The sequence below is a fragment of the Macrosteles quadrilineatus genome, unplaced genomic scaffold, assembly GCF_028750875.1.
Source record: "Macrosteles quadrilineatus isolate MER2022 unplaced genomic scaffold, UCM_ALF_1.0 Scaffold_5__1_contigs__length_97177068, whole genome shotgun sequence".
In the NCBI taxonomy this organism is placed as follows: Eukaryota; Metazoa; Arthropoda; class Insecta; order Hemiptera; family Cicadellidae; genus Macrosteles; species Macrosteles quadrilineatus.
In genome coordinates this window covers 89,172,752-89,195,177 of record NW_026542598.1, presented here as the reverse complement: position 1 = coordinate 89,195,177, position 22,426 = coordinate 89,172,752, and the positions used below count along the sequence as shown (strand labels likewise).

Below are 22,426 nucleotides of genomic sequence, written 5' to 3'. Positions count from 1 at the left end.
CAAACCTTGATGACTCCTACTCTATTCTAGCCTCCTGATACAAAAACCGGCTTTGGGTTTTTGGGTTTTAGAAACCTTACTTGTGAGCTAACAATTATGGCTCCTACTATATTCTGGCCTCCTGATACAAAACTGACAATTTACCTCTGAAAAGTACCAGGTTGGCAGAAATTGGTTGAGTCAAACCTTGATGACTCCTACTCTATTTTAGCCTCCTGATACAAAAAGCAGCTATGTGCTTTTGGGTTTTAGAAACCTTACTTGTTGAGCTAACAATTATGGCTCCTACTATATTCTGGCCTCCTGATACAAAACAGACAATTTACCTCTGAAAAGTACCAGGTTGGCAGAAATTGGTAGAACCCATACTAGTTGAGTCAAACCTTGATGACTCCTACTCTATTCTGGCCTCCTGATAATAAAATTTACCATTTATATTTAGCCCACCAGAACTAATATTAATAGTAGGAACTTTACTATGTGAATACCATGATCACTCTCAATTCTTGCCTCCTTCCTAGTATAAATTTGAAAATAAAAGTATCAAGGTGGTACTTAACCTTGAGGTTGTGTCAAAAGGAGTTCCTAATGTCGGAAATGTTACTAGCTTGCACTATTTAAAAATTAAATCACACAAACTACTAAATTGGTAATAGTTAGTTAGTTTTCAACACTATCTTTATTATATTTCATATCCTTTACAGCTTGCCTGACTCTATCCTCCATTTCCTTCTTGCTGTCTCTCTCACTGTCGTACACATAGTCGACTTTTTCAGGTCTTCTGAAAAATATCTCCTCTGCCTCCTGAAAGTGAGGTATGTACTGTGCAAGTGAAAGCTCTCTAGTTTGATCATTTTCTGTTTGCTCAAAACCATCACATTCTCGTTTCGCCAAAGATTTTCCTTCGTACAAATTTAACTGGACAGTCATCAATGCCACTATACTGACAATGGTGAGAAGATTAATATTATGTGACATTATGATTTGTAAGATTATGAATTTTTGTCTCAGTAACATTAAAAGAATGTCAATTACTAAGCAACGTGTCAAATTAAAATAATTTTAAAAGTCCAGAAGATTTGCTAGTTTTAGGTAAAATAAAAGAGGAAGATAAGAACACATGAAAAAAAAAACAGAGTACAATTTAATAGTTTTATTAGGTCAGTATGTACAATCAAGATAAACCTAGAAAAATTCAGTCTCTATATTGGAGTAAGCTCGGTATCACAAATCAGCTGCAACATTTCACGGTTATACCTGAAACAACAACAAACGATAATAGATATTCCTTCACAAAAATTCTGTAAATTTTACCAAGATTTTTTTTTGACAAATATCTTTTGGTAGTGTCATGTAAACCATGTATGTATATACAGAACTGCATAATTCTATTTTCTCCAATTATATTCAACTAAAGTAAACCATATGTATGGAATTGATGTGTTACCAGTAGTTAATCTCAAAAAACATTGTTATAAGAGGGGCAGGTTCAATTTCCAGCATATCAACATAAGTTTTATGGATTCAAATTGCTTTCGAGATAAAATGCCACTGTCATAGACACCGAAAAAGTTAAATGGGAGCAGATCAAAGTCTTGTTTACCTATGCTGGGAGCAGATCACAGTCATGTTTATATATGCTGGGAGCAAATTAAAGTTGTGTTTACCTATGCTGGGAGCAGATCAAAGTCATCGCTGACGTGCACCATGGGTACATGGCTATCCTCGATGACAGGCTTGGCCTTGAACTCACACAGTCCCAACTCCTTCATCTTCCACTCCCAATCCATCTTCTGTACAGCATGGAGACTTTCAGCCTCGTTGTGGTGCCTTAACAGCATCGATTCCTGAATTGTACAGAATTCAGTTATTGTTTTATCATTCGGATAAAACCATTGACTTTTGGATGGTTATGTTAATAATCAAAGATAAAACTCTAATTGGTATCGAAACATTTTGGTTCGGAAGAATCTGATTTTGAGTCACTCAAAAGATGGATTAAACCTGTGATTACAAAATAATATTGCTCTTTTTAACCCCATAACAATTAAAAAAGTACCAGCAGCATTAAAATTAATTAACACTATATTAAAAGAAACGCAAAATCATGCAGATCATTAGTGAGTACCTACTTTGAATATTAGAATTACACAGGGTGTCTAGTTTATTTCCATTACAAAATTCAAGACTAATTCCAGACTTTTCAAGACTAACTCCAGATTTTTCAAGACTAGTTTTTTCAACATAAAGTGGGTGTTGATACCAAAATGTATCGATTCTCGATTCTTGGTACCGATACCAATTTTTATAGCTTGAGCAAATTTTCTAAATAATACTACACCAACCCCTGTCTTTGTCATAAAGTAGTATTATGATAATGTCGTGTTTTCAAGTAAAGAAATAATGCAGCAATAAAAAATTCTAACTAGCAAATTTGTTTTTTTTTATCATGAAATCTTCCGCGTATCGTACGTTTAGACATCATCATTGACTGCAGCGGTTACAGAAATGTGATCGTCGTCGTCCGCGATCACGGCAAAATCATTAACATTTCCCACGGCCTTGTAAACATCAATGACATCATTGTCGTCTCCCACGGTCTCAGAAACGTCATCGTCATCTCCCGCGATCGCAACAAAATCATGAACATTTCCCGCGGCCGAGCTGATATCATCGTCGTCTCTCGCGGTCACGGAAACGTCATCGTCATCTCCCACGGTCACGGAAACGTCGTCGTCGTCTCCCGCGGTCACGGAAACGTCATCGTCATCTCCCGCGGTCACGGAAACGTCATCGTCATCTCCCGCGATCGCGACAAAATCATGAACATTTCCCGCGGCCGAGCAGATATCATCGTCGTCTCCCGCGGTCACGGAAACGTCATCGTCATCTCCCACGGTCACGGAAACGTCATCGTCATCTCCCGTGGTCACGGAAACGTCATCGTAATCACCCGCGATCGCGAAAAAATCATGAACATTTCCCGCGGCCGAGCAGATATCATCGTCGTCTCCCGCGGGCACGGAAACGTCATCGTCGTCTCCCGCGGTCACGGAAACGTCATCGTCATCTCCCGCGGTCACGGAAACGTCATCGTCATCTCCCGCGATCGCGACAAAATCATGAACATTTCCCGCGGCCGAGCAAAAATCATCGTCGTATCCCGCGGTCACGGAAACGTCATCGTCGTCGTCCGCGATCGCGGCAAAATCATGAACATTTCCCGCGGCTGTTTAGAGATCACCGTCATCTCAAGGGGTCACGGAAACGTTATCGTCGTCGTCCGCGATCGCGACAAAATCATGAACATTTCCCGCGGCCGAGCAGATATCATCATCATTGGTTTTCGCGGTTACGTAAACGCAAGACGACGATCGCGGCAAAATCACGAAAATTCCCGACTTTGAAATCAAATTTAAGACTAAATCCCGACTTTTCAAGACCATTTTGAAATTCAATACTAATTCCCGACTTTCCCGATTTTCCCGACTACTAGACACCCTGAATTTACAGTATACATTTTGATAGTTCGACATGGGCTGAGCTAATTTGTCAAGTGATATTTAATGGTTACTATTGTGATATAAGCTGACTTTAACATTAATTTGTCATCTATTGTTGTCTTGAGACTTGCTTAATGAACTGTGAAATTGTTAAGATTTTTAGTAGCCTATTTAATACATTTGGGTGATTTTTATATAAGAGTTGTGTTTTTACTTTCCTGTATATTTAACTCCATTTACTCCCTACAGTTTGACATAAAGTGTCTAACTATTGATGTTCTACTGCATTTTAAACAAAACTTTTATAAGAATTTGAAAGAGAACTAATGATTAATAAGATTTTAAAGGTTGTTTTGATTATTTTCAACCTTATCTTAAACCTCTTGAAACATAACATAAACTGCAAGTTCTCTTTTGTTAAAAAAAAAAAATATTTATCATGGCTAAAGCTAGGAGAATCATTTTACTAGCTACCAATAAATTTCATAATATCATTAACAATTATTAGTACATGACTCTTTCTTTTCCATAGCCAATTAATTATGATTCAGCAAGACAAGATTGTGTAAAACAATATGAAGCAACAAATGGTTTATTTCCGAAACCACTTTAAACATCCGAAAATAATTCTGCAAACAAATAGAAAGTGGAAATTTCAAAATAAGTGGATCTAGCTTTGTCATCATAACACCATCAACTATCACTTATTATTCCACACAAACAAATATTGTAAGGAAGGAAACAAAAGTGTAGATTGATATGTATGTGCTATAAATAAATCATTATTTTAGACTTGAGTGATTGTTGTAAATGAAGGAATAAGGTACAAAATATCTACTGACAAGCATATTTTTAATCAAACCATAGTTGTTACCTTTATTTTCTCCCACTTATCATCGACGTCCTGTAGCCAACTTAGGAAGAGTCGGCCGTTGTAGCGTGACCGAGCGTTGCGGTCCTTCTCCTCCTGCTCTGGCGTGATCGCACTGTACACCTCCTCATCGCGCAGGATCGTGCACGCAGAGAATGGCAGTGCCTGATTGGCCAGTGCCCGGGCTGCACGACCGTGCACCCGCAGGATCTCTTGCTCAACTGACAGGACTAGTTTCTCTTTCTCTATCACATGCTGTGAGAAAAAACAATTAGAAACTTGATTGAGACCAGGAACTTAATTGTTGTAATCAACACATAAAAACCATATTGGCAGATGTGAGCAATTAGTAAGAATGGATTGTGTTGGGCATTTGTTGAGTGAGGAACCAAAGGTGTTATATCCAATCTAAGATTGTGTAGTCCTATCGGTAACCGTGAAATAAAACAATTTTGTTTCTTTTTGTTTTAAAAACAAGTTTATTCATGTTTTATGATTTCGTGTCTCGTTTTACCAAATCTAATCTAACAATCAACAGTATAAACAGTTCCAAAAGTGGTGACTAATTAACAGGAACGGATGTACCCTAATATTTAGTGTGATCTATTTTGACTTTTACACTTAACCAACGATATAAAAATTGTGGAATGCAAGAGTGGTCTAAGGATTCAAGTCATATTCACTGTCATTGACTTGGACCAACTTATAATCTATGTGAAATAGTTAAGTGAGTTAAAGTCTTAGTTGGTAGTTTGTAATTGGTCATTGGTTCGCATCCTACTGCCCGTCACTACATCTTATAGCTGCTGTTCACGTTTGTACTGTTTCACTGGATATGTTACACACAAGGGCTGGAGGCCTAGTGATAGGTAAGGTTAATGAAAAAGACCGTCAAAATCCTTACCATTTAAAAATTATTTTCTTATTATGATTATTTTTCTAATATTTTGTTTCCAATTTTTAACACTTGGTATAAAATCACTTGTTACAGGATTGGTGCTCAATGAAAATCTCAAATAAGGACATTAAACCAGTGTCAATAACCAGAATAACTATTTCACTCACTTGGGTTCGTAGCCTGAACCGTTCCTTTTCTTGTTCCACAAACAAGTCTTTGATCGGTCCTTGTAGGGAGGCGGGAGGTGCTACTTGTTGTACAGGCAGTCTAGAGCTAGCGTTGCCAGCCAACACGTAGGTACAGCGGTTCATCAGGTAATCCTTGAACCCCTGCGGAGGCTTGGGCTGTACAGGGAACAAACCCTTCCTCCGGCGGTCAATCTAGAAAATAAATGTCTTGTTACATATTCAAACTCAATTATAAAGTAAAATTCAGTGATTACTTCATTGGATTACAGAGTTAATTCATTTTGGAATGAGGAGCTGCTGAATGACGAAAACAGCTGTCCGACTACATAATAATAAGTACTACCTCGACTTATTCTTCATCAATTGTTAATGTTAACTAGGCCTACTTTAAAATGTTTGTATTGTAGATAGCATACAGTTTTAGGTAATACTCGAGCAATTAAATTAGTAAACAGAAACAGTTCCAAGGTTGATGGCCAACTAGTAAACACAATTTTCACCTGACAACATAGGAAATTTATTCCCCATTTCTTTACTTTATCTAAGTTATTGAAAGTTTGTGACAATGCCTGACAGTGGCTGGACATCTACTTGTGTATGTTGAAAAAGAACCGATCGCTATAATTGAACAAAAGAATTAGTGAATGAATAGCTGGGATTACACTGATGAGATTATCTCATGGAGTGTATCATGAATTTGAAGTACTTTCGCCTGTAACTCTTCAAGGAAAAATGCCACTGGCTTAGAAATCAAGGGGGGAAATGCACCAACTGTTGAAGAAACAGGAATTAACCCTTTTTCCTCACCTTTAACCACACATAACTAAACGATATCAGTGGGCTGAACGCCAAATTATTATAAGTATGGTGTAGTTGTTACCTGTTTGCGGATGTTGAGAAACAGCTGGTAGCAGTTAGTGACAGGCTGGTCGTGAGGATGTACGTTGACCTGAGTGCTCGTACTAGCCGTGTCACTGCTCTCACTAGTAGGCAGAGAGTCTCTGGGTTTGAGTTTACGTTTGCGTGGATGCAGCTCCACAGGTGTAGGGTTGCTCTCCGTCGGCTCGGCCGGTTTCTCCTCCGCAGTGTTGACTGGAGAGAGTGTAGTGGGAGCTGCAGTTTCTGCAGGCGGAGGGACGGGAGACACGTGGCCTGGAGATGGATTCTCCGGGGCTACAGGAGACGAGGCGCCGCTGGGAGCACCACTGCTGCCTCCAGAACGGCTGTGGGCAAAAAATGTCCATGAGATTTTGTAAAATACTTATTCAGTTGGCATAATTCATGTCCAGTGGCAAGTCAGATGCGCAAAAACCTTTTCCCCACCGCCGCTTTTCTTTATTTTGTTCAGTTATGACGAAAAGAAGTTAGTTAAATCAATTTTAATAACACTAGCGTCTATTGGTGTGACTCAGAATTGTTTCCTCATACCTACCTACACTCTAATTGACATACTAAGATAAAATGTTATAGAATAGAGAAGGTAAAGGTGTAACAAGACATCCAACCAAAATGAATAGTTTATGCGTACATAAACTTTTGTGAATATATAGGTGATCGACTGTTTCCTCTGGCACCAAGAAAGGAAATCAGTTTAAAATTGCAGCTGATTTATCACTGTAGGCAATACAACACGGTAATAATCTATTAGCTAGAAATAACCCTAACTAACCAAACTGTATTAAAGAGGAGATTGCAGCTAGTTTACATAAGACAACGTCCAGGTACAGCAGGCCACAGTAAGACAACTGTACAAGATGGTGGTGGATGCTTTCAGGTCCAATCTGAATGAGTTTTGTATTCCATTGTACAACCTTCTTTGTCTAAACTTGACAAAGTTCTCCAGGGGACCATGTAGGACTATTTTGAGTTTGTCTTTTTTTATATGTCTACTATGGCATACTTGACAATTCCCCTTTTAAAAAATATCACAAAATGTATAGCCCAATGCTCAAGGACAGTTTCAAACTGTCAAAAGCTATGGATTTATCACAGGAACCGGCAACATTCTGATTTGTTTCCCAAAAGAACCACTTAAAAACTACTTTTCCCTAAAAATTCCCCTTTACAACCTCTGTGAACTTTACCTGTGAGAACTCCTAGTGACTCGTTGGTGCGTCCGTTGTTCTTCCGTCATCTCTGCCTCGGTAGTGCCGGGCGGTGGCGACGTAGTGGTTGTGATGGTAGCTGGTGCGTCCGACGGAGGAGGACTAGTTGTTGGAGTAGCACCACTAGGGACCACGTACGGCAGCGCTGTATGCCTGGCAGCTCCACACTTGCCATTCCTCGTGCCTTGCTCTGTTGACTCTACACTCGGAATGACTATCTTTAGCGGCGGAACTTTGGGCCCTGGACTTTCCACACCTTTGTTCTCTTCACCGTCACTCTCGCCCGTCACTGACTTGGGGCTGCCTCCACTGTTGCTTCCGGTTTTGACTGCAATGAGTTTCAAAATTCAAATGTAGATATGCTTGAAAAATAGGTAACACAAATTTTTGATGATTGAGATAATGTGAGGTTTAATATAATAGATTTACCACACAACTTTAACAAATTGAAAGCTTAAATTTAGTTGAGGTGTATTTTATTCCACGAAAGTTACAGCTTATAAAAGCCAAATTATTGTACTGTAGTGGGTTTAATGTAAGCATAAAATATTAATTTTAGCCTTTATGAGACATTAAAAATATTGGTTTTACTATGAGTAAAAAGATCTGGAATGAAAATAACAACTAAATGAAAGTTATCAAATTTGTAGAGAACTCTCTGAGTGAGTGTACATTCAGTCACACAGAATGTACAGAAATTTTATATAGGCCTACCATCGTTTTCTTAGTTTGTAGTTTGTTTTTGTAGTTATCTAAATCAGAATTTAGGGCTAGGTTGAGTTAGGCTACCTTATGTTTGGTAAGAACCAAAACGTAACCAAATAAATTACCTATTGTCAAGTACTTACAAAGTGGCTATTATATATGTATAAGAAAAAGCTAAGAGCCTAACCTCTAACAGCAGTGGGGTCCTCTTTACGTTTCTTCCGCTTGGTCTCGTCCTCCTCCTCAGTGCTGTGCCGCTTGAGGTCCTTGGTCTCCTCAGTGGGAGGTTCCGGCGCCGCTGCAGGCTCTGGTTCCTTCACCGCTTCACTGGGAACCTCCGCAGGCTTCTCGGCCGAGCTCGTCCCTCCTGGCATCACTGTTGGGTTCTCCTTCACTGCTTCTTCTGGAGGTGGGGGACTAATGTGACTAGATGATTTGTTGGCACTGTTATTTTCACTTGTGCTGCCAAAAGAAACAGGATAAATTATGAAATGTCTTAAATTTATGGTCACCAAATTTATTCAAAATATTGCTTATGTTCACTGTTTTGAGGTTTATTTTGACTTATTTTGTGTTATTGTAGGCCTAATGTTTAAAGTATTTTAAGATAGGTAGGTACTTTAAGATATAAAACCGATAATAAGGTACCGGTAATAAGATATTACACTCAGACGGATGTAAAACTTACCATCATTTACTAGGCTATATAACTTGCATGTCAATTTATATTTCTGTGACATACCAATCCTACTTTATCGAGAGTCTCTGTCTAGTTGCCATCATAAAATAAACTAATCAATAGCAAATTGTTTCATGCAAAACGGTTGAATTAGGTTAGTAAATTAGACTCTTCTAGTTTAAATGTTGTATGAAATAGCTGATACAAAATGCTTTCCATTGTACTTATCTATATAATTAATACGCTACATGAAACTTTGTCGGTTGAACTCCTCTGCCATTTCTTAACCGATTTTATCCATTGACGTCTCATTGGAAAGAGCGTATCGCGTAGATTTGCAAACTGGCCTTACATTTTTGAAAAAATCCCTTGGGCTCTGCCCCAGTGGCTTTGAAAGTTCCCATGTTATCCTTATGAAGAACATAATTGTTTACATTTTGATCAGCTGTATAATTTAATTGCTGTTATTTATTTTTGAATTCAATGAAATGCGTTGAGTATATTTATTTACTATTTGATTTTGTGTAAACATAACCCCCAAGACGGATCGTGTTAGTATGGTTGTATCTTAAATTTGTGTATTTATCGTTGTTTTGTGTCGCTATGACGGATCGTGTTAGCATGATTGTAATTTAAATTTGTGCATTCATCGTTGTTTTGTGTAGCTATAATTTGTTTATTTGTTGTTTTTTTATGCCTCCGACGCGACGACAACGAAACATTAACAGGAGGCGTAATCGTGATAACGACTGCAGCTACAGAAACAGAACAGTGTGGTGCGTAAGAGGCTAACTCATCACAGTCAGCACCTGACCTTGGACAAACTCAACTATTAGGTTACAAAAATGTGCCCTTTAACACTACCCTAAAACGACTTTTCGTTCTCAATTAGTTCTCTATCATGACCTGTGTTGCCTGTACAGCGAGGGATTTTAAGAAGGAGAAAACCGGCCGGAATGCTTTAGGTTTATCAATAACGAAGATAAACATGGTCTGAGTTACAGTACACACCGGTAATCTTATTGAGTTGAGTCTTTTAAACACATTGTAAATATGACTGTTATTCGTTTTGAAATAATTCCTGTAATACTTTGCAATTGCTCGAATTCGAGCAACATGTACACTAGTTTAGATTGTTATAAACTGGATTTTGCAAAATAATAGAATAAAATGTATATACCCCTCTATAATCTTTAATAACTACACAGAAAACTTAATAGGCTACTATCTAGTAGCAGCTTAGAAGAGTTTACTGATCTCGTTTGAGTTTAAGTTACCCAAGAAGCGAGAGTTATATATAGTTGTGAGATGTCTTTCACTTGGTATGAAAAATACACCATCAATCAATTAATCAACTAAACAAGAATATTGCACTTCAGTAAAACTCTATCTCCTACACAGTCAACCTAGTTAAAACAGATATCCAAATGTGTTTACCTATTTTCATGGTTATCAGTCTCTGTATTTACTTTTGTCCGTTCCTTTTTCTCGTCTCGGTTCTTCCCCAGCTGATGTAGCCTCAGAGTCACTCGAGGTGTCCCTTTGTTTTCCACTGTAAACCGTCGATATATCATTTACTGCACATTTTCCATTTTATTAAAATAGCAAAAAGCCTATTAAAAAAACACGAACAGGTCTAATAAATATTGTTGATGAGGACTGCTTAAACTGATCTATAAGTGACACTGAATCCCTATATTTTTCAAGGTTGGTTTTCCAAAAGCAATGCTACTTAGAACTTACGATAACTGTATTTTGTTTAATTTCTCAAAATAGATACGGGTAAATCCTAAACTTATTTTTATTTTACTATGGGAAGGCTACCTACCTAAAATTATTTTCTGGTTATGACATTTTACTTAGCTAAGCTGTAGCCTGTTGCTGTCAAAAGGTTTTTCACTGATCTACAACGCTACTGAATATCTTACAACACCTTAACATTAAGTGAGTTTGGTTAAGAAAGTACGATAACAATATTATTTTGATCTGAGAAAATTTAATCCTTTTGATTTTAAGTTATTAGAATGAGTTAGTAAATATTACAACAGCGAGCGGACTTGACTCTCAGTGGAATCAAAATCATAGGTTAGAGACTATGCCTATGTTCATTTACTTTCTAAATTCTCTTAGGATTTCAAAATTTTTCCTCTAAATTCTACATTTCTACATTTTACTGGTAACTGCCACATTAGATCAAAGGAGTTCTACCTGAACCACAATTTTTAAGTAGCCCCAACGTTTAACCCAATTGAGCAGTGATTGTTTTCAATACAAAGGTTTAGTGCTTTTAAAGTTGTTATTATTTTTTTAAATACCTTATTAAATAAATGGGTAGGCCCTATTAAAAATGCCTAAGTACTTCCTGAGGGTAAAACATTTAATCCTTCTTATGCCACCTAATTTTTAAAAACAGAATAAGTAATCTAGCCTCCACTTTTGTTGTTATCCCAAATTTTCTTTAAAAGACCTTACAGCTTAAAATATTCATGTATTTTAGCATTTTACTGAAATAGATCATTCCGATATTTATATTGCATGAAAAGTATATACAGTAGTGTCCTATCCAATATGATTGATCAAACTTATAGTATATCCGATAAGTTAATACATTGTAGCCTAGGTTCCAAGTGGCATATGTAACTGATTTTGTATGGTGATAGGCCTAAGTTTAAGCATAGACTAAAAAACACAAGTAACAAACTTTTCATCCCATTGTAAATTTTGAAGCTTGCTTTTTCGTGTCTAGTTCATGTAGCCTACGTCGACACTGATCGCTAGTGTTTCTGTTATTTTAGGGTTATTTTCAAGATCTGTGCTTTACATTTTGGTTATATAATTAGGAGACGAGTTATTGTTTAAGATGAGAATGATTTATTTGGTTAAACATGGTTTTAAATTTCTGAAATTACAATAAATAAAATTGTAAACAAAACATAACCTCTACAGTGCGATGTACAGAACTAACAATAACATTGGCTTTCCCAGCTGTTCCATAAATATGACAAATCTACTAAGGGAGAATGTGTTTTTTACGGTTTAAATTAGGTAGTTTTTTCAGTAAATTAATCACAATGTCTGAATATAAATAATTTTTTGTTTGATTGCCTAATTGTTGACGTTTTTTTAAGTCCTAAGTACCGGTACACATTTAAGGTAAACAACCCAAATACTGTGACTAAGTTATACACAAAATTCCGTGATTTTCTCGCCAATAATAATATTGCTGGTCATAGACGTCTAAACTTCAAACTAGAAGTACTGGGTGTCCCAGAAAGGAATGCACTTATATTTTGGGGAAAGCCAAATGTCCACGGGAAATAAGATAAGGAGCTTATCAGGCTTCAAAATCATTTGCCATGGGTCGCTTTACCGGTGAGCAGCGTGCTTTCTGTCTACGCCACCATTACCAAACGCTTTCTTATGTGACAGATTGACACGCTCAATACAAACTTCATGATCTCAATCAAACATCATCAGTGAACATAATTTAAATGCTGGTTGCGCAAATTTGAAGTTTTTATAAATTAAACCTACCGGTAACTTACTTAATTTTAAGTCCGTTATTGAGAAATTATATTTTAGAAAACTGTAGCCTATCACGGAAATTAGCCATGTAAGATTAACTTAGTACTATTTTCTAAATACCGCGAAAGGATAACGCTGTAAGTTATAGAGTACACAATAACTTAAAATTTTTTAAAGCAGCGAATAATAAGTTAATATTTTACAAAATAATAACATTAAAAAAGGTAATAGAGTAATTTGAATGAGCTTAAGTGAACAAATTGTTGTTAAATGTTGTAAGTGAACTTAATCAAAATAGAAACAAGTTATGTTAATTGTGATGACTAAGTTAGGCCTAGCCCATTGATAATATGATCAGGTTGGATAGCATAGGTTAGGGCCCACTATCTTCTAAGCACTATAGCCTACAAACTAATCAATAGCTTAGAAGTTTAGTAAAGTTAATAAGATATTATGTTTTTCAATGTAGCCTAAATACAAATAGAACATACTCTTCTTCCTGCTAAGTTACTTATGGCACATCCAATTCACTCCCGTTCCCCCACACCATAAGGTGTCAGAGTTTACACCAAGACACACATTACACACTCGAAATTCCAACAAATCAATTCACAAAGAGTCACAAGGGAGTAATCTATTTCCAAAACAAACACTCCCTAGAATCCGTCGATAATCTATATCCGCCGAGTGTCACTTAACCTACAAACAACGAGAGACTTGGTAGGACAATCCCCTCTCCCCACCAGTCGCGACCACAAGGCCAGAAGTCAACGCACGATCTAAACTAGGAAGACAAGGTGTTAGATAAATCCAAATGTACGACAAATCAAACACTCACCTTTATTGGGGGGAGGCTGTTTCCGCATCTCAAAAACCCTTCCCTCACAAACTACGACTGGGCGCACTACAACCCCATTACACTTTATTTCGCCAACGATCCAGCCTTGTGCGAGCTAAAGATACACTTCGCTAATATTCTGTTAACCCTAGAGATAACATAATCAAAGGGTGAAGCGTCTGGTTCTCGTCGAGATTGCTACGGTTTTAATCGTACTAAAGGCGTTCGGCCATTTTATCACAACAGACAACACAAACGGGCAGACGAGTTTTCGGCAGGGTCGAAACTCGAAATCTCACCACCGCCAAACTCGCTCTGCGATCGTTACTGGAGAGGGTTCTTTTGTAAAAATGTTTTCAATTAAAATCTTTATTATAAGCTGGAATTTCGTCATTGAACGCTTTCACATAATGTTACAATGTTGTATGAGTTTATTAAAGTAATACAAAAATAAAATTATCAAACACACTCTAATTTTTGCAATTTAAAAAAAACAGTTATTTGTGTTGTCTGTGCATTATTTACTGCTCACGATTGCAATAGCAATCTTGGATTTCGTAAAAATGTCTTAAAGTCAAATTCAAAAAGCAATCTAGTATAGTGTAATTTATATTGAATAACTATGGTACAGTAGTTGTTTTAAAGATTAAAATTCTCAGAAAATTCTCAACCGATTTTTAAAATGCCCTAAAATTGCAACAGTGTTATTAGATTTATTTTTATGAAAAATCGGCTAAAATTCAATAATAAATTGTTCTTTACTTGAGATCGATACCATACCAAGCCAATTGGTAGAAGTGCAATTGTCGAGTTCCAAGTTGCGAATTCGAGTTCCCGGATTCCGGAAACTGTGCCATCAACGTTCTAAGAAAAACTGTATTTTGGTTCTTTTAATTTTTTGTGCTGTCGTACAGCTGAAGGCTGAACTCGGTTTACGGCAAGGTTGCCGTCCTCTCACAAAAAAGGTTTAACTTATTGCACGGTTCGCTTTTTAAGTACAATAGTCTATAGTGAAGGGAAAGGGAAAATGTAACCAAATGCTACTAACGAAAGCCGTAAGATACAATAGAAACAAATATTACTAATATTTTAATTGAATATATCATTACTTCGTCGTACGGTAAAGATAGTTCTTGGCGTTCGCGAATGTGTTACTCTTCTTGTGTATTCTCAACTTAAAGAATCTTTCTTATCTCAGAATAGCATTTTTTAAATCTTGCTACAAACATAAAACAATGAAATCAAGAGCATCACGTGGAGTGGAGCAAATGTTTTGGGAGTTGATGTAATCCCAACATACGGGTGAGGGGGAGGGGAATTCCAGACTGGTCGGGTCAACTCCTAGGCTGGCACCTGTACAATAGAAGCAGCTGTGGCCTGTGACGCCGGTGTGTGGTCCAAAGGCCCGCACTCTGGTCGAAATCTCCCTTCAGATTCGTTAAAAATTAGAATGCCGTATAGTATAAATGAGAAATCCAACTGCATCACCCTCTATCATTGTGTAATGTGAACAGAAAACGAAAAAGTGGTGGTAATTTTCCATTTCGAAGTATTTAAATTCCAATAAATATCTCAAACATTCCCACGAATGTGTTAAATACTACACAATTTTACCTAAACTGAAGTGTGCGTCATTATGCCACACGCTAGTCTGGCAAGGAATCACACACACACACACACACACACACACACACACACACACACACACAACAGTTTGTATTGTACCAATTGTACTAACAAATAGAATCGGAAGAACGCTGTAGGAAAGAGCTCAGCTCACACACATTGAAAATAGGTACGGTAGTCAAAATGGGTATATGATTCAGAACTCTCAGAAAGTACCAGTTACTAAACCTCTCTATTCACTTTGTTCGCAGGGATTTCCAAGAGGAGTTTGTACTGTTGCGATGTTGCGTTGTAACCATTGACTAGGTATATATAGTCAATGGTTGTATACATAGTCAATGGTTGTAACTTACCAGCAGGGCCGGTTCTAGGAATTTTTCAGAGTTAAGCGAACACCCGAATCAGCGCCACTTAGGATTCCCCCCACCACCCCCCTCCCCCAAACCAATAACATAACATAACCGTATTTGTAAATTTTTTCCCAATAATTTTGGGAAGAACTTTTTTTATAAGTTTAGGTTAGAAGAATACTTGCAATAAAAGACTGTTTATTATTCGCATAAATTTAACATTTTTACACTTTTACTCGTCATATAAACTTTAGCAAAACCAAGGCCACACTAAAAAACAGACCGTAATGCTCGTCAATCATGACGTCACGATAGAAGACGGCAATGACGTAATTAAGGTTATATTTTTGTTTTCCATGAAAAGATTAAAACAAGCAGCTGATCACAAACGGTAAACATTACATCATTGCCGTCTTCTATCGTGACTTCTTTGGGCTGACTGGACTCGCCACCAGATGATTTAAACAAAAAAATCTACTCATTGATTTGGCTTCTTTTTATCTTCCTCTTACAAATTTGCCTTACCCTTTCTTACAAATTTGCCTTACCCTTTTTATAATAAGTGCCAGACGTTTTTTTTTCTGCCATTGTTATATAAATTAAACTTAAAACACTCGTAATCATTCACTTATCAACAATCATGAATCATCAAAACAACGCCATTACGATACCGATACACGCTAATACGCTAATACACTAAAAGAGTGCAATACAACGTAGTGCTCTGCTCTAGGATAAGAGTCAGAAGGGAGGGGGAAGTTTCTTGTTGTGACAATTGGCGCTGCGCGCTTGCTTATCTCATCTCGAGCATGAGCGAGTCGTGAAATGAAACCCACAGGCGCCGCGCTGTACGCTGCCGAGCGTCAGCTCACTACGAAATCGAAACTGCAAATGGCATTGAGTCCTTGAGTTGTATAGTGCTTTACAAATATACACATTTATCAAGTGCTGTTGGTACAAACAGAATTAATGCTTTATTGTGGTATACTTGAACTCTGAGCGAAAATAAACAAAATTACGTTGTTCACGTAAAAAAAATTGTTCCGTTGGCGACACGGCGCCACTTTTTCGTGGCGCCATATGCGGCCGCGTAGTTCGCGTATGGGTTTAACCGGCCCTGCTTACCAGAAGCATTCCAGCTGCTGAGGAACCTCGTCAGGTCCACCCCGGCCACGTCCTGCGGCGTCTTGCCTCGCTTGTTCTTCTGGTGGATGTCGGCGCCAAAGTCCACCAGCAGTACTACCAGCTGAAACATCACATGATGGAATCACCTCTCGACCTCTAAATTAACTGATAGAGGATTAAATTACCTGGATACTGACAAAACGATCCAAAAACCTCTATTAGTGAAACATTATCATCACATACTCCTCTAATTCAAGGCCGCGGCGTGACAAAAGTGGCAACGCCGCAATCCCGGCCTGCTGAAACAACTGTTATTGCCATGGCAACAGGCCGGCCGGTGCAACGTTGCCACACTAGCCGCGACCTTGCATTGGAGGCTTACAACCCATTATAGTCTACACACACGACTTCTCTCGAGACAAATTGCCACAAGATAAGTTGGGAATCACATTTGATTCAGGTGGTTATAATGTTACGACAAGACTACGTTTACGTTTCGCTAGTTATTATTTTCGCTTTCGTTGAGTCCAGAACGACGCGCCTCGTTTCTGCCTGCTGTCAAGTTATTTCCAATTAACTACAGGCCTTATAGTACAAATGAGATTTCTCTCGTGTACAAACAATTATCTTTCAAGTACCAACATACAGTTCTAATACAGTATAAAGTCTTCATCGCAATCCAATTCTGTTGTGTCCTGTTGTGTGCAGGGTGTTGTCCCCAAAAATGTTATACTATTACATTTAATTTGAATTAGTGCCCGTTTCAATCAACCACCAGAGTTAATAACCCATTTCTTGCGATAACGTAAATTTGTTAAAAATCAAAACAAATTAAAATTAGTTTAATCGTGATCGCTGTTAATTCTGATGAAATTTAGCAGATCTCAGGTGTAGCCTCCGGGATTGACTTAGTACCCGGAATTATACCCGGAAGCCTAAAAATTACCCTATTACAGTATCTCGGAGATTAAAAATCCCTAAAAATTTGGAAACTGCCCCTGTAACCAGCCTCCCCGGGCCCTCATTCCATCTCTTAACTTCCAACAATGACAGATTCTGGGAAGCGAGGTTCAAATCCCGCCAATCAATCACCAATGGAGTTTACCCATGTTATAATACCGTAGGTCTAGCCTGAAGATGTGTAAAACGGTTCCGGACTAGAGCCGGGCGTCTTAGATGTGAAGGTGGAGCAGAAAACCAATAAAATATTCAGATTGACCAACCTTGCTGTGGCCGTTGACGGCGGCGTCGTGCAGTGGTGTGTCGTCGTCCAGCCCTCGAGCGTTGACGTCGGCCCCCGCCTGCAGCAACAGTCGCGCCACCTCCAGCCACCCGTGGTTACATGCCTCGTGTAAAGGCGTCCAACCTGCCACACATACAACCACGTGTCTTACAATTACCTCAATTAGGACCCCAGTTATACCCAACCTTGCGATGTCAGGCATCTGAAGAACGTACAAGACCAGGACTAACTTCGAAATGTATTGCTGCAAAATGAATGAGAGGCTATCGCAAAAAAATGGATAAGGGGATAAGGGGTTATGTTCTGAAGAAGGGTCAGCACATCTCCGAAAGGCACTGTTTGATAAAAGAATGCGGGGATAAGGGTCAAGCATATCTCCGAAAGGCACTGTTTGATAAAAGAATGCGGGGATAAGGGGTAATGTTCTGGAGAAGGGTCAGGCATATCTCTGAATGCGAGGATAAAAATAATGTGTTGATAAGGGGTTATGTTCTCGAGAAGAGTCAGGCATATCTCCGAATGCGAGGATTAAGGGGTAATGTTCTGAACAATTTGTACGACCGTGTACAGTATTACTCCGAAACCTATTTCTCTGAAAATCAATGTTTCCAAGAAAATGCGAGCTACGGTCGTGTGCTGAACAGGATCGGCATGCTTGGGCATATTCAATGAAAGCAGACTGTATTCATTGGCATAGAGTACCTCCAAACTATATTTATTCAAATATTTAAGCCTAGCTTTGAAATGCAAAATCACCAATCTTAATTAAACCCACAACCCACAAGCGGGTGTAATTGTAGGAAAATTCAACAAAATGTACATTCGAAATTACCACACGATGTTATTCTGATGGAGAACATGAAAAAATGGTCGTAGGTTGCATTTTTATCAAATTTGGCAAACATGTTTATTTTATACTATTCTATTGAACATATTTCATTAAAACCTAGGTACCTGTAAAACGTTGTTAAATTGGGAATAAATGTGATGACAAGTAGAATTCACTAATTTTAAGATTTCAAGATCGAAAGATTTCAGTAAAAATCCAATAGGACCAATGGAAATTATAGTTTGCAGGCATGCTATGGCGGGGATATTTCAAAGCACTGTATGTTGGAGCACAGAAAACGTACTGGAGTTCGGAAGCAGACATCCCCATACTTGTATTTTGAAGTTGCGCAGAAATTTAACACAATGGACCCTAGAACCACTTCCAACCCTACGAGCACTCATAAGTACTGAGCTCTAAAAACGTCACCATTACACGTTTACAAATGTATAACCCGTGTACGGAGTAAAAATGTTATCTCAATGAACTACTACCATATCCTTTGTACTCAAAATGCTGTATTTCACACGTAATATTAATTTTGAATATAAAAAAGTATAAATACTACAAAAAACTAACACCAGTGTCAGTGATACGACATACGACATTGCTATCGGTCTGATTCTTCGCTCTCGTATCTTCGATTTATAGATAACATCATTAAATGTCAATGTCAAAATTAAACCAACTTCTAATATCTGACGCAGTGTACTGCATCGACTAATCGTACTAATAGTAAAATATCTCCGGTGTTACAAAAGATTCATAACTTGGAGCCACAGAGTTTAAACCCTTTATTCTGTGATACGTAGAGCGTAGGGAAACAATACCATGCAGAAGATTATATCACAAAAACTACATACTGTACTGATTTCGCAAGACAATACAGTAGCCTAGTATTAAATTAACAACTTTAAGCGGAACACTTATTTATAGATTTAAGGTTGTGATCGCAAACTTCGGCATTTCGAAACATCCAATTTGATACAGTTAGCCTGTACAGATGGGTTGACATGAGAGTTTTTATCGGAATCTAACAAAATACTATGTTTGTAATTTTCTAATTGTATCTTCATAACCACAGAATTCGCAGTAAAACTGTTATCAACTGTTATCCGATTTAATATCCCTCATACTATATAATTATATAGTTTTGAACAAAACAATTCAGTTAATTTTCAATCACAGACACGGGGGCTTTGGTCGGGACTCGGGAAGCGATGGTGCATCGCAGTTGACGATGTGGCAACGTCGCTTACAAGCCGCGATCTGGCAACACTGCGGCTGCAGCCTTGAACTTGAATGGGTGACTCAACATTCCTGCAACAATCGGCCAAACTGCACAATACCCGCGGTCCGTAAATAAACAATATTGCATAGCGAAACAATCTTGCATTATTATGTAAAATATATTGTTTTTATGAAACAGAAGGTTTGGTAATCGTGATCGGATGGGTAACTCCCTTGTTTTTAAGCGCATACATGAAATTTAGGCCAATTTTCACAGTTTTGACTTCAAACTGATTTGAAAAGAAAAACCTTTGAGATAGAAAAGAACATTAGATTGTTGTAGATAATTTAACTCCGCACTAACGATTTTCCGTCAGATGGAAGATCCAAGCATGGGTTCCGCTTGTACAGACCAAAATATTAAAGAAAGACTTACGTGGTCGAATTTCAACGAAAATAGCTTTCTCCCTCCCTAAACCCCCTTTCGAAAACCCCCGCCTTGTTGCACATCTTCACCTACTGATACTCCCTAAACCAAATTTGACAATTCTAGGTCGTATATAGTGAGATTCTAGTGAGATAATCTATCAGTCAATGGCATTTGTCATTATTTACTTTGATGGTACTGTACTGTATTTGCCTTTTATAGGTAGTTAGGAGAGACTTTTTTATGCACACAGGTTAAAGTTAAACTTGTTTACAAATAAGAGACTAACATTTTTTAGATCCAAGTCCTAAGTATACAAAGTGAACAACCATTGGTACAGTATCTCAGAAACTGCTAGTATTAGAAAATACCCCCGCCGCAGCAAACCTGCCGATAAGCGAATTTCCGTCTGAATTATTAATTAAATCTACTTAAAAAAAGTTAGTTTAATGAGTACCTATATAGGTTTGCTGCTACAGTTCAAGGACACTAATATTAGTGTTATATTATATGTAGTTATAATATAAGTGTATTTTTTTAACCACTAATAGCTTAGGTCTAGAGAGAAATTGGGAAATTTTGTGTTTTGAGGGTCAAAAATGAGAAAAACCAATTTTTTGCCCCATGTAACCCCCCGTTCCCATGGGCCGATTATGCTGGTTCGCGAAGCGAACTCATTCAAGTTTATTCCGCCTTACACCTTTAACCAAATTCAATGAAAATCGAACAATAATTACTCAAATTATCGCGTTCACGGACGTATATATATAAATTTGTACGAATGGTGTTTTTGGCCTGTGGGGACATCAAAATAAAAAAGTAAATCGGTCCCGGGTCTAGGTCTTACCGTGCCTCCTATGGTAATATCTACTTCCCTATAGGGAAATTCGCTAAAAACATTAAAACATGTTCGCTGCGGGAAAAGAAATTGATATAACTTTTGGTGGTCCTACTTTTATTTTTATTTTTACTTACCATTTGAGTAAATAAGTGTTGCTGATTTGTTCTAACCTTTCCCACGCTGTTGATAACCTCTGATGACGTAATGAATTGGGCGGTCGCATTCGGCCGCACAGCACCCACGCTCGGTCCTGCGCGGTCGATCTCGGCCGTCCCGCGTTGGTAAAGTCCCAATGTCGTTATTTTGTAAAACCACTACTATTATAAGCTCACTTGTAATCACAGAATGTTGTTAAATTTACAATATTTACATACCCTCCCAACAACCCCTTTGTTACTTAAGTCTTTACTGTGGCGCGTGGTACTTTTCGTAGCACCCAATCGCGCACAAAGGCGGCTCGCCGGGGCACTGTGCACAAAAGTACACAGTTTTCGAGTCTTTCCTTCCTTCTTGGAGACACACTCTACACCGCACTCTAGTTAACCGCCCCGTGGAATCCCTCTTCCTGGTTTTTGATAGCACGTGGATTGAATTTCGTGGAGGGCGAACTGGAACTGCTTTTACGGGCTCAGGAAGAAGCTTATCAATGACTTGTAGGCGGAAATCATAGAAACTCATACTCGAGTTCGAGTTCCCGTTGGCGAAACTGTGGAGCTTGTAGGCATTCATCATGGTTAGCTGAAGAAAGTGAACAAACACTTTCTTATACCACACGAGGGACTTGTTGTGCTCCATCGGGTAGTAGGCCATTAGTTGGTCGTTCCTATCCACACCTTCCATCATAGCACTATATTTTAAAACTGGTAAGGGCTTCTCTTGTTGCACTAGAATGTTCTTGGATACTGCCATCGAGTTTTCGAACTCGGTTGAAAGGTACGACACGACTCTGCTGTCTTTCCATTTTGCCACCAGCACCCCGTCAGCATATCTGGCAATAGATTCTCCCCTTTTCAGCTTCGTTGATTTCACTTCTTCTGGGAGGTGTTTTATATCAGGTCGCAGTTCACCAGTGCAGTAGGTATTCCTAGCGAGAAGTTCATACGCTAAAGGGAAACTACTGTAATAGTTGTCCAGGAACAGTGAATGGCCATTGTTCAGTTTCCCTTTCATTAGGTGAAGCACTACTTTAGATGTGTGTCTACTACCCGACAGCTCGCCTTCCGACCCTGTGGTGATGGTGAATCTAACCACAAGACCATTTGGTTCACAAAGGGCATAGATCCTTTTACTGTTGCTCTTGCATTTGATGCAATGTTCGTGCACAAGCCTTCCGTTCCATAGGACCTTGCCTTCGTCGAGACACAGCTCTCTGCTGGGGTAATACAAGAGATCCATTTTGTAGTTGAAGTGATCCAGCAACGTTCTCACCTCGTAAAGGCGGTC

At 38.4% G+C, this 22,426-nt stretch overlaps 1 protein-coding gene across 1 annotated transcript in view; it reads right to left on the bottom strand.

Moving 5' to 3' along the window:
• Positions 1-1,138: 1,138 nt before the first annotated feature.
• The window catches only part of LOC128994122 (ankyrin repeat domain-containing protein 11), a 38,952-nt gene continuing 17,664 nt past the window's right edge, over positions 1,139-22,426 (bottom strand). The window contains exons 3-12 of the mRNA XM_054418407.1: positions 17,637-17,779; positions 16,414-16,534; positions 10,387-10,501; positions 8,458-8,732; positions 7,545-7,893; positions 6,341-6,683; positions 5,440-5,652; positions 4,378-4,629; positions 1,668-1,847; positions 1,139-1,257 (exon numbers count right to left, since the gene is read on the bottom strand). Of these exons, the coding sequence (XP_054274382.1) occupies positions 1,668-1,847; positions 4,378-4,629; positions 5,440-5,652; positions 6,341-6,683; positions 7,545-7,893; positions 8,458-8,732; positions 10,387-10,501; positions 16,414-16,534; positions 17,637-17,779 (1,991 nt within the window). The 3' untranslated portion in view covers positions 1,139-1,257. The remainder of the gene's footprint in view (positions 1,258-1,667; positions 1,848-4,377; positions 4,630-5,439; positions 5,653-6,340; positions 6,684-7,544; positions 7,894-8,457; positions 8,733-10,386; positions 10,502-16,413; positions 16,535-17,636; positions 17,780-22,426) is intronic.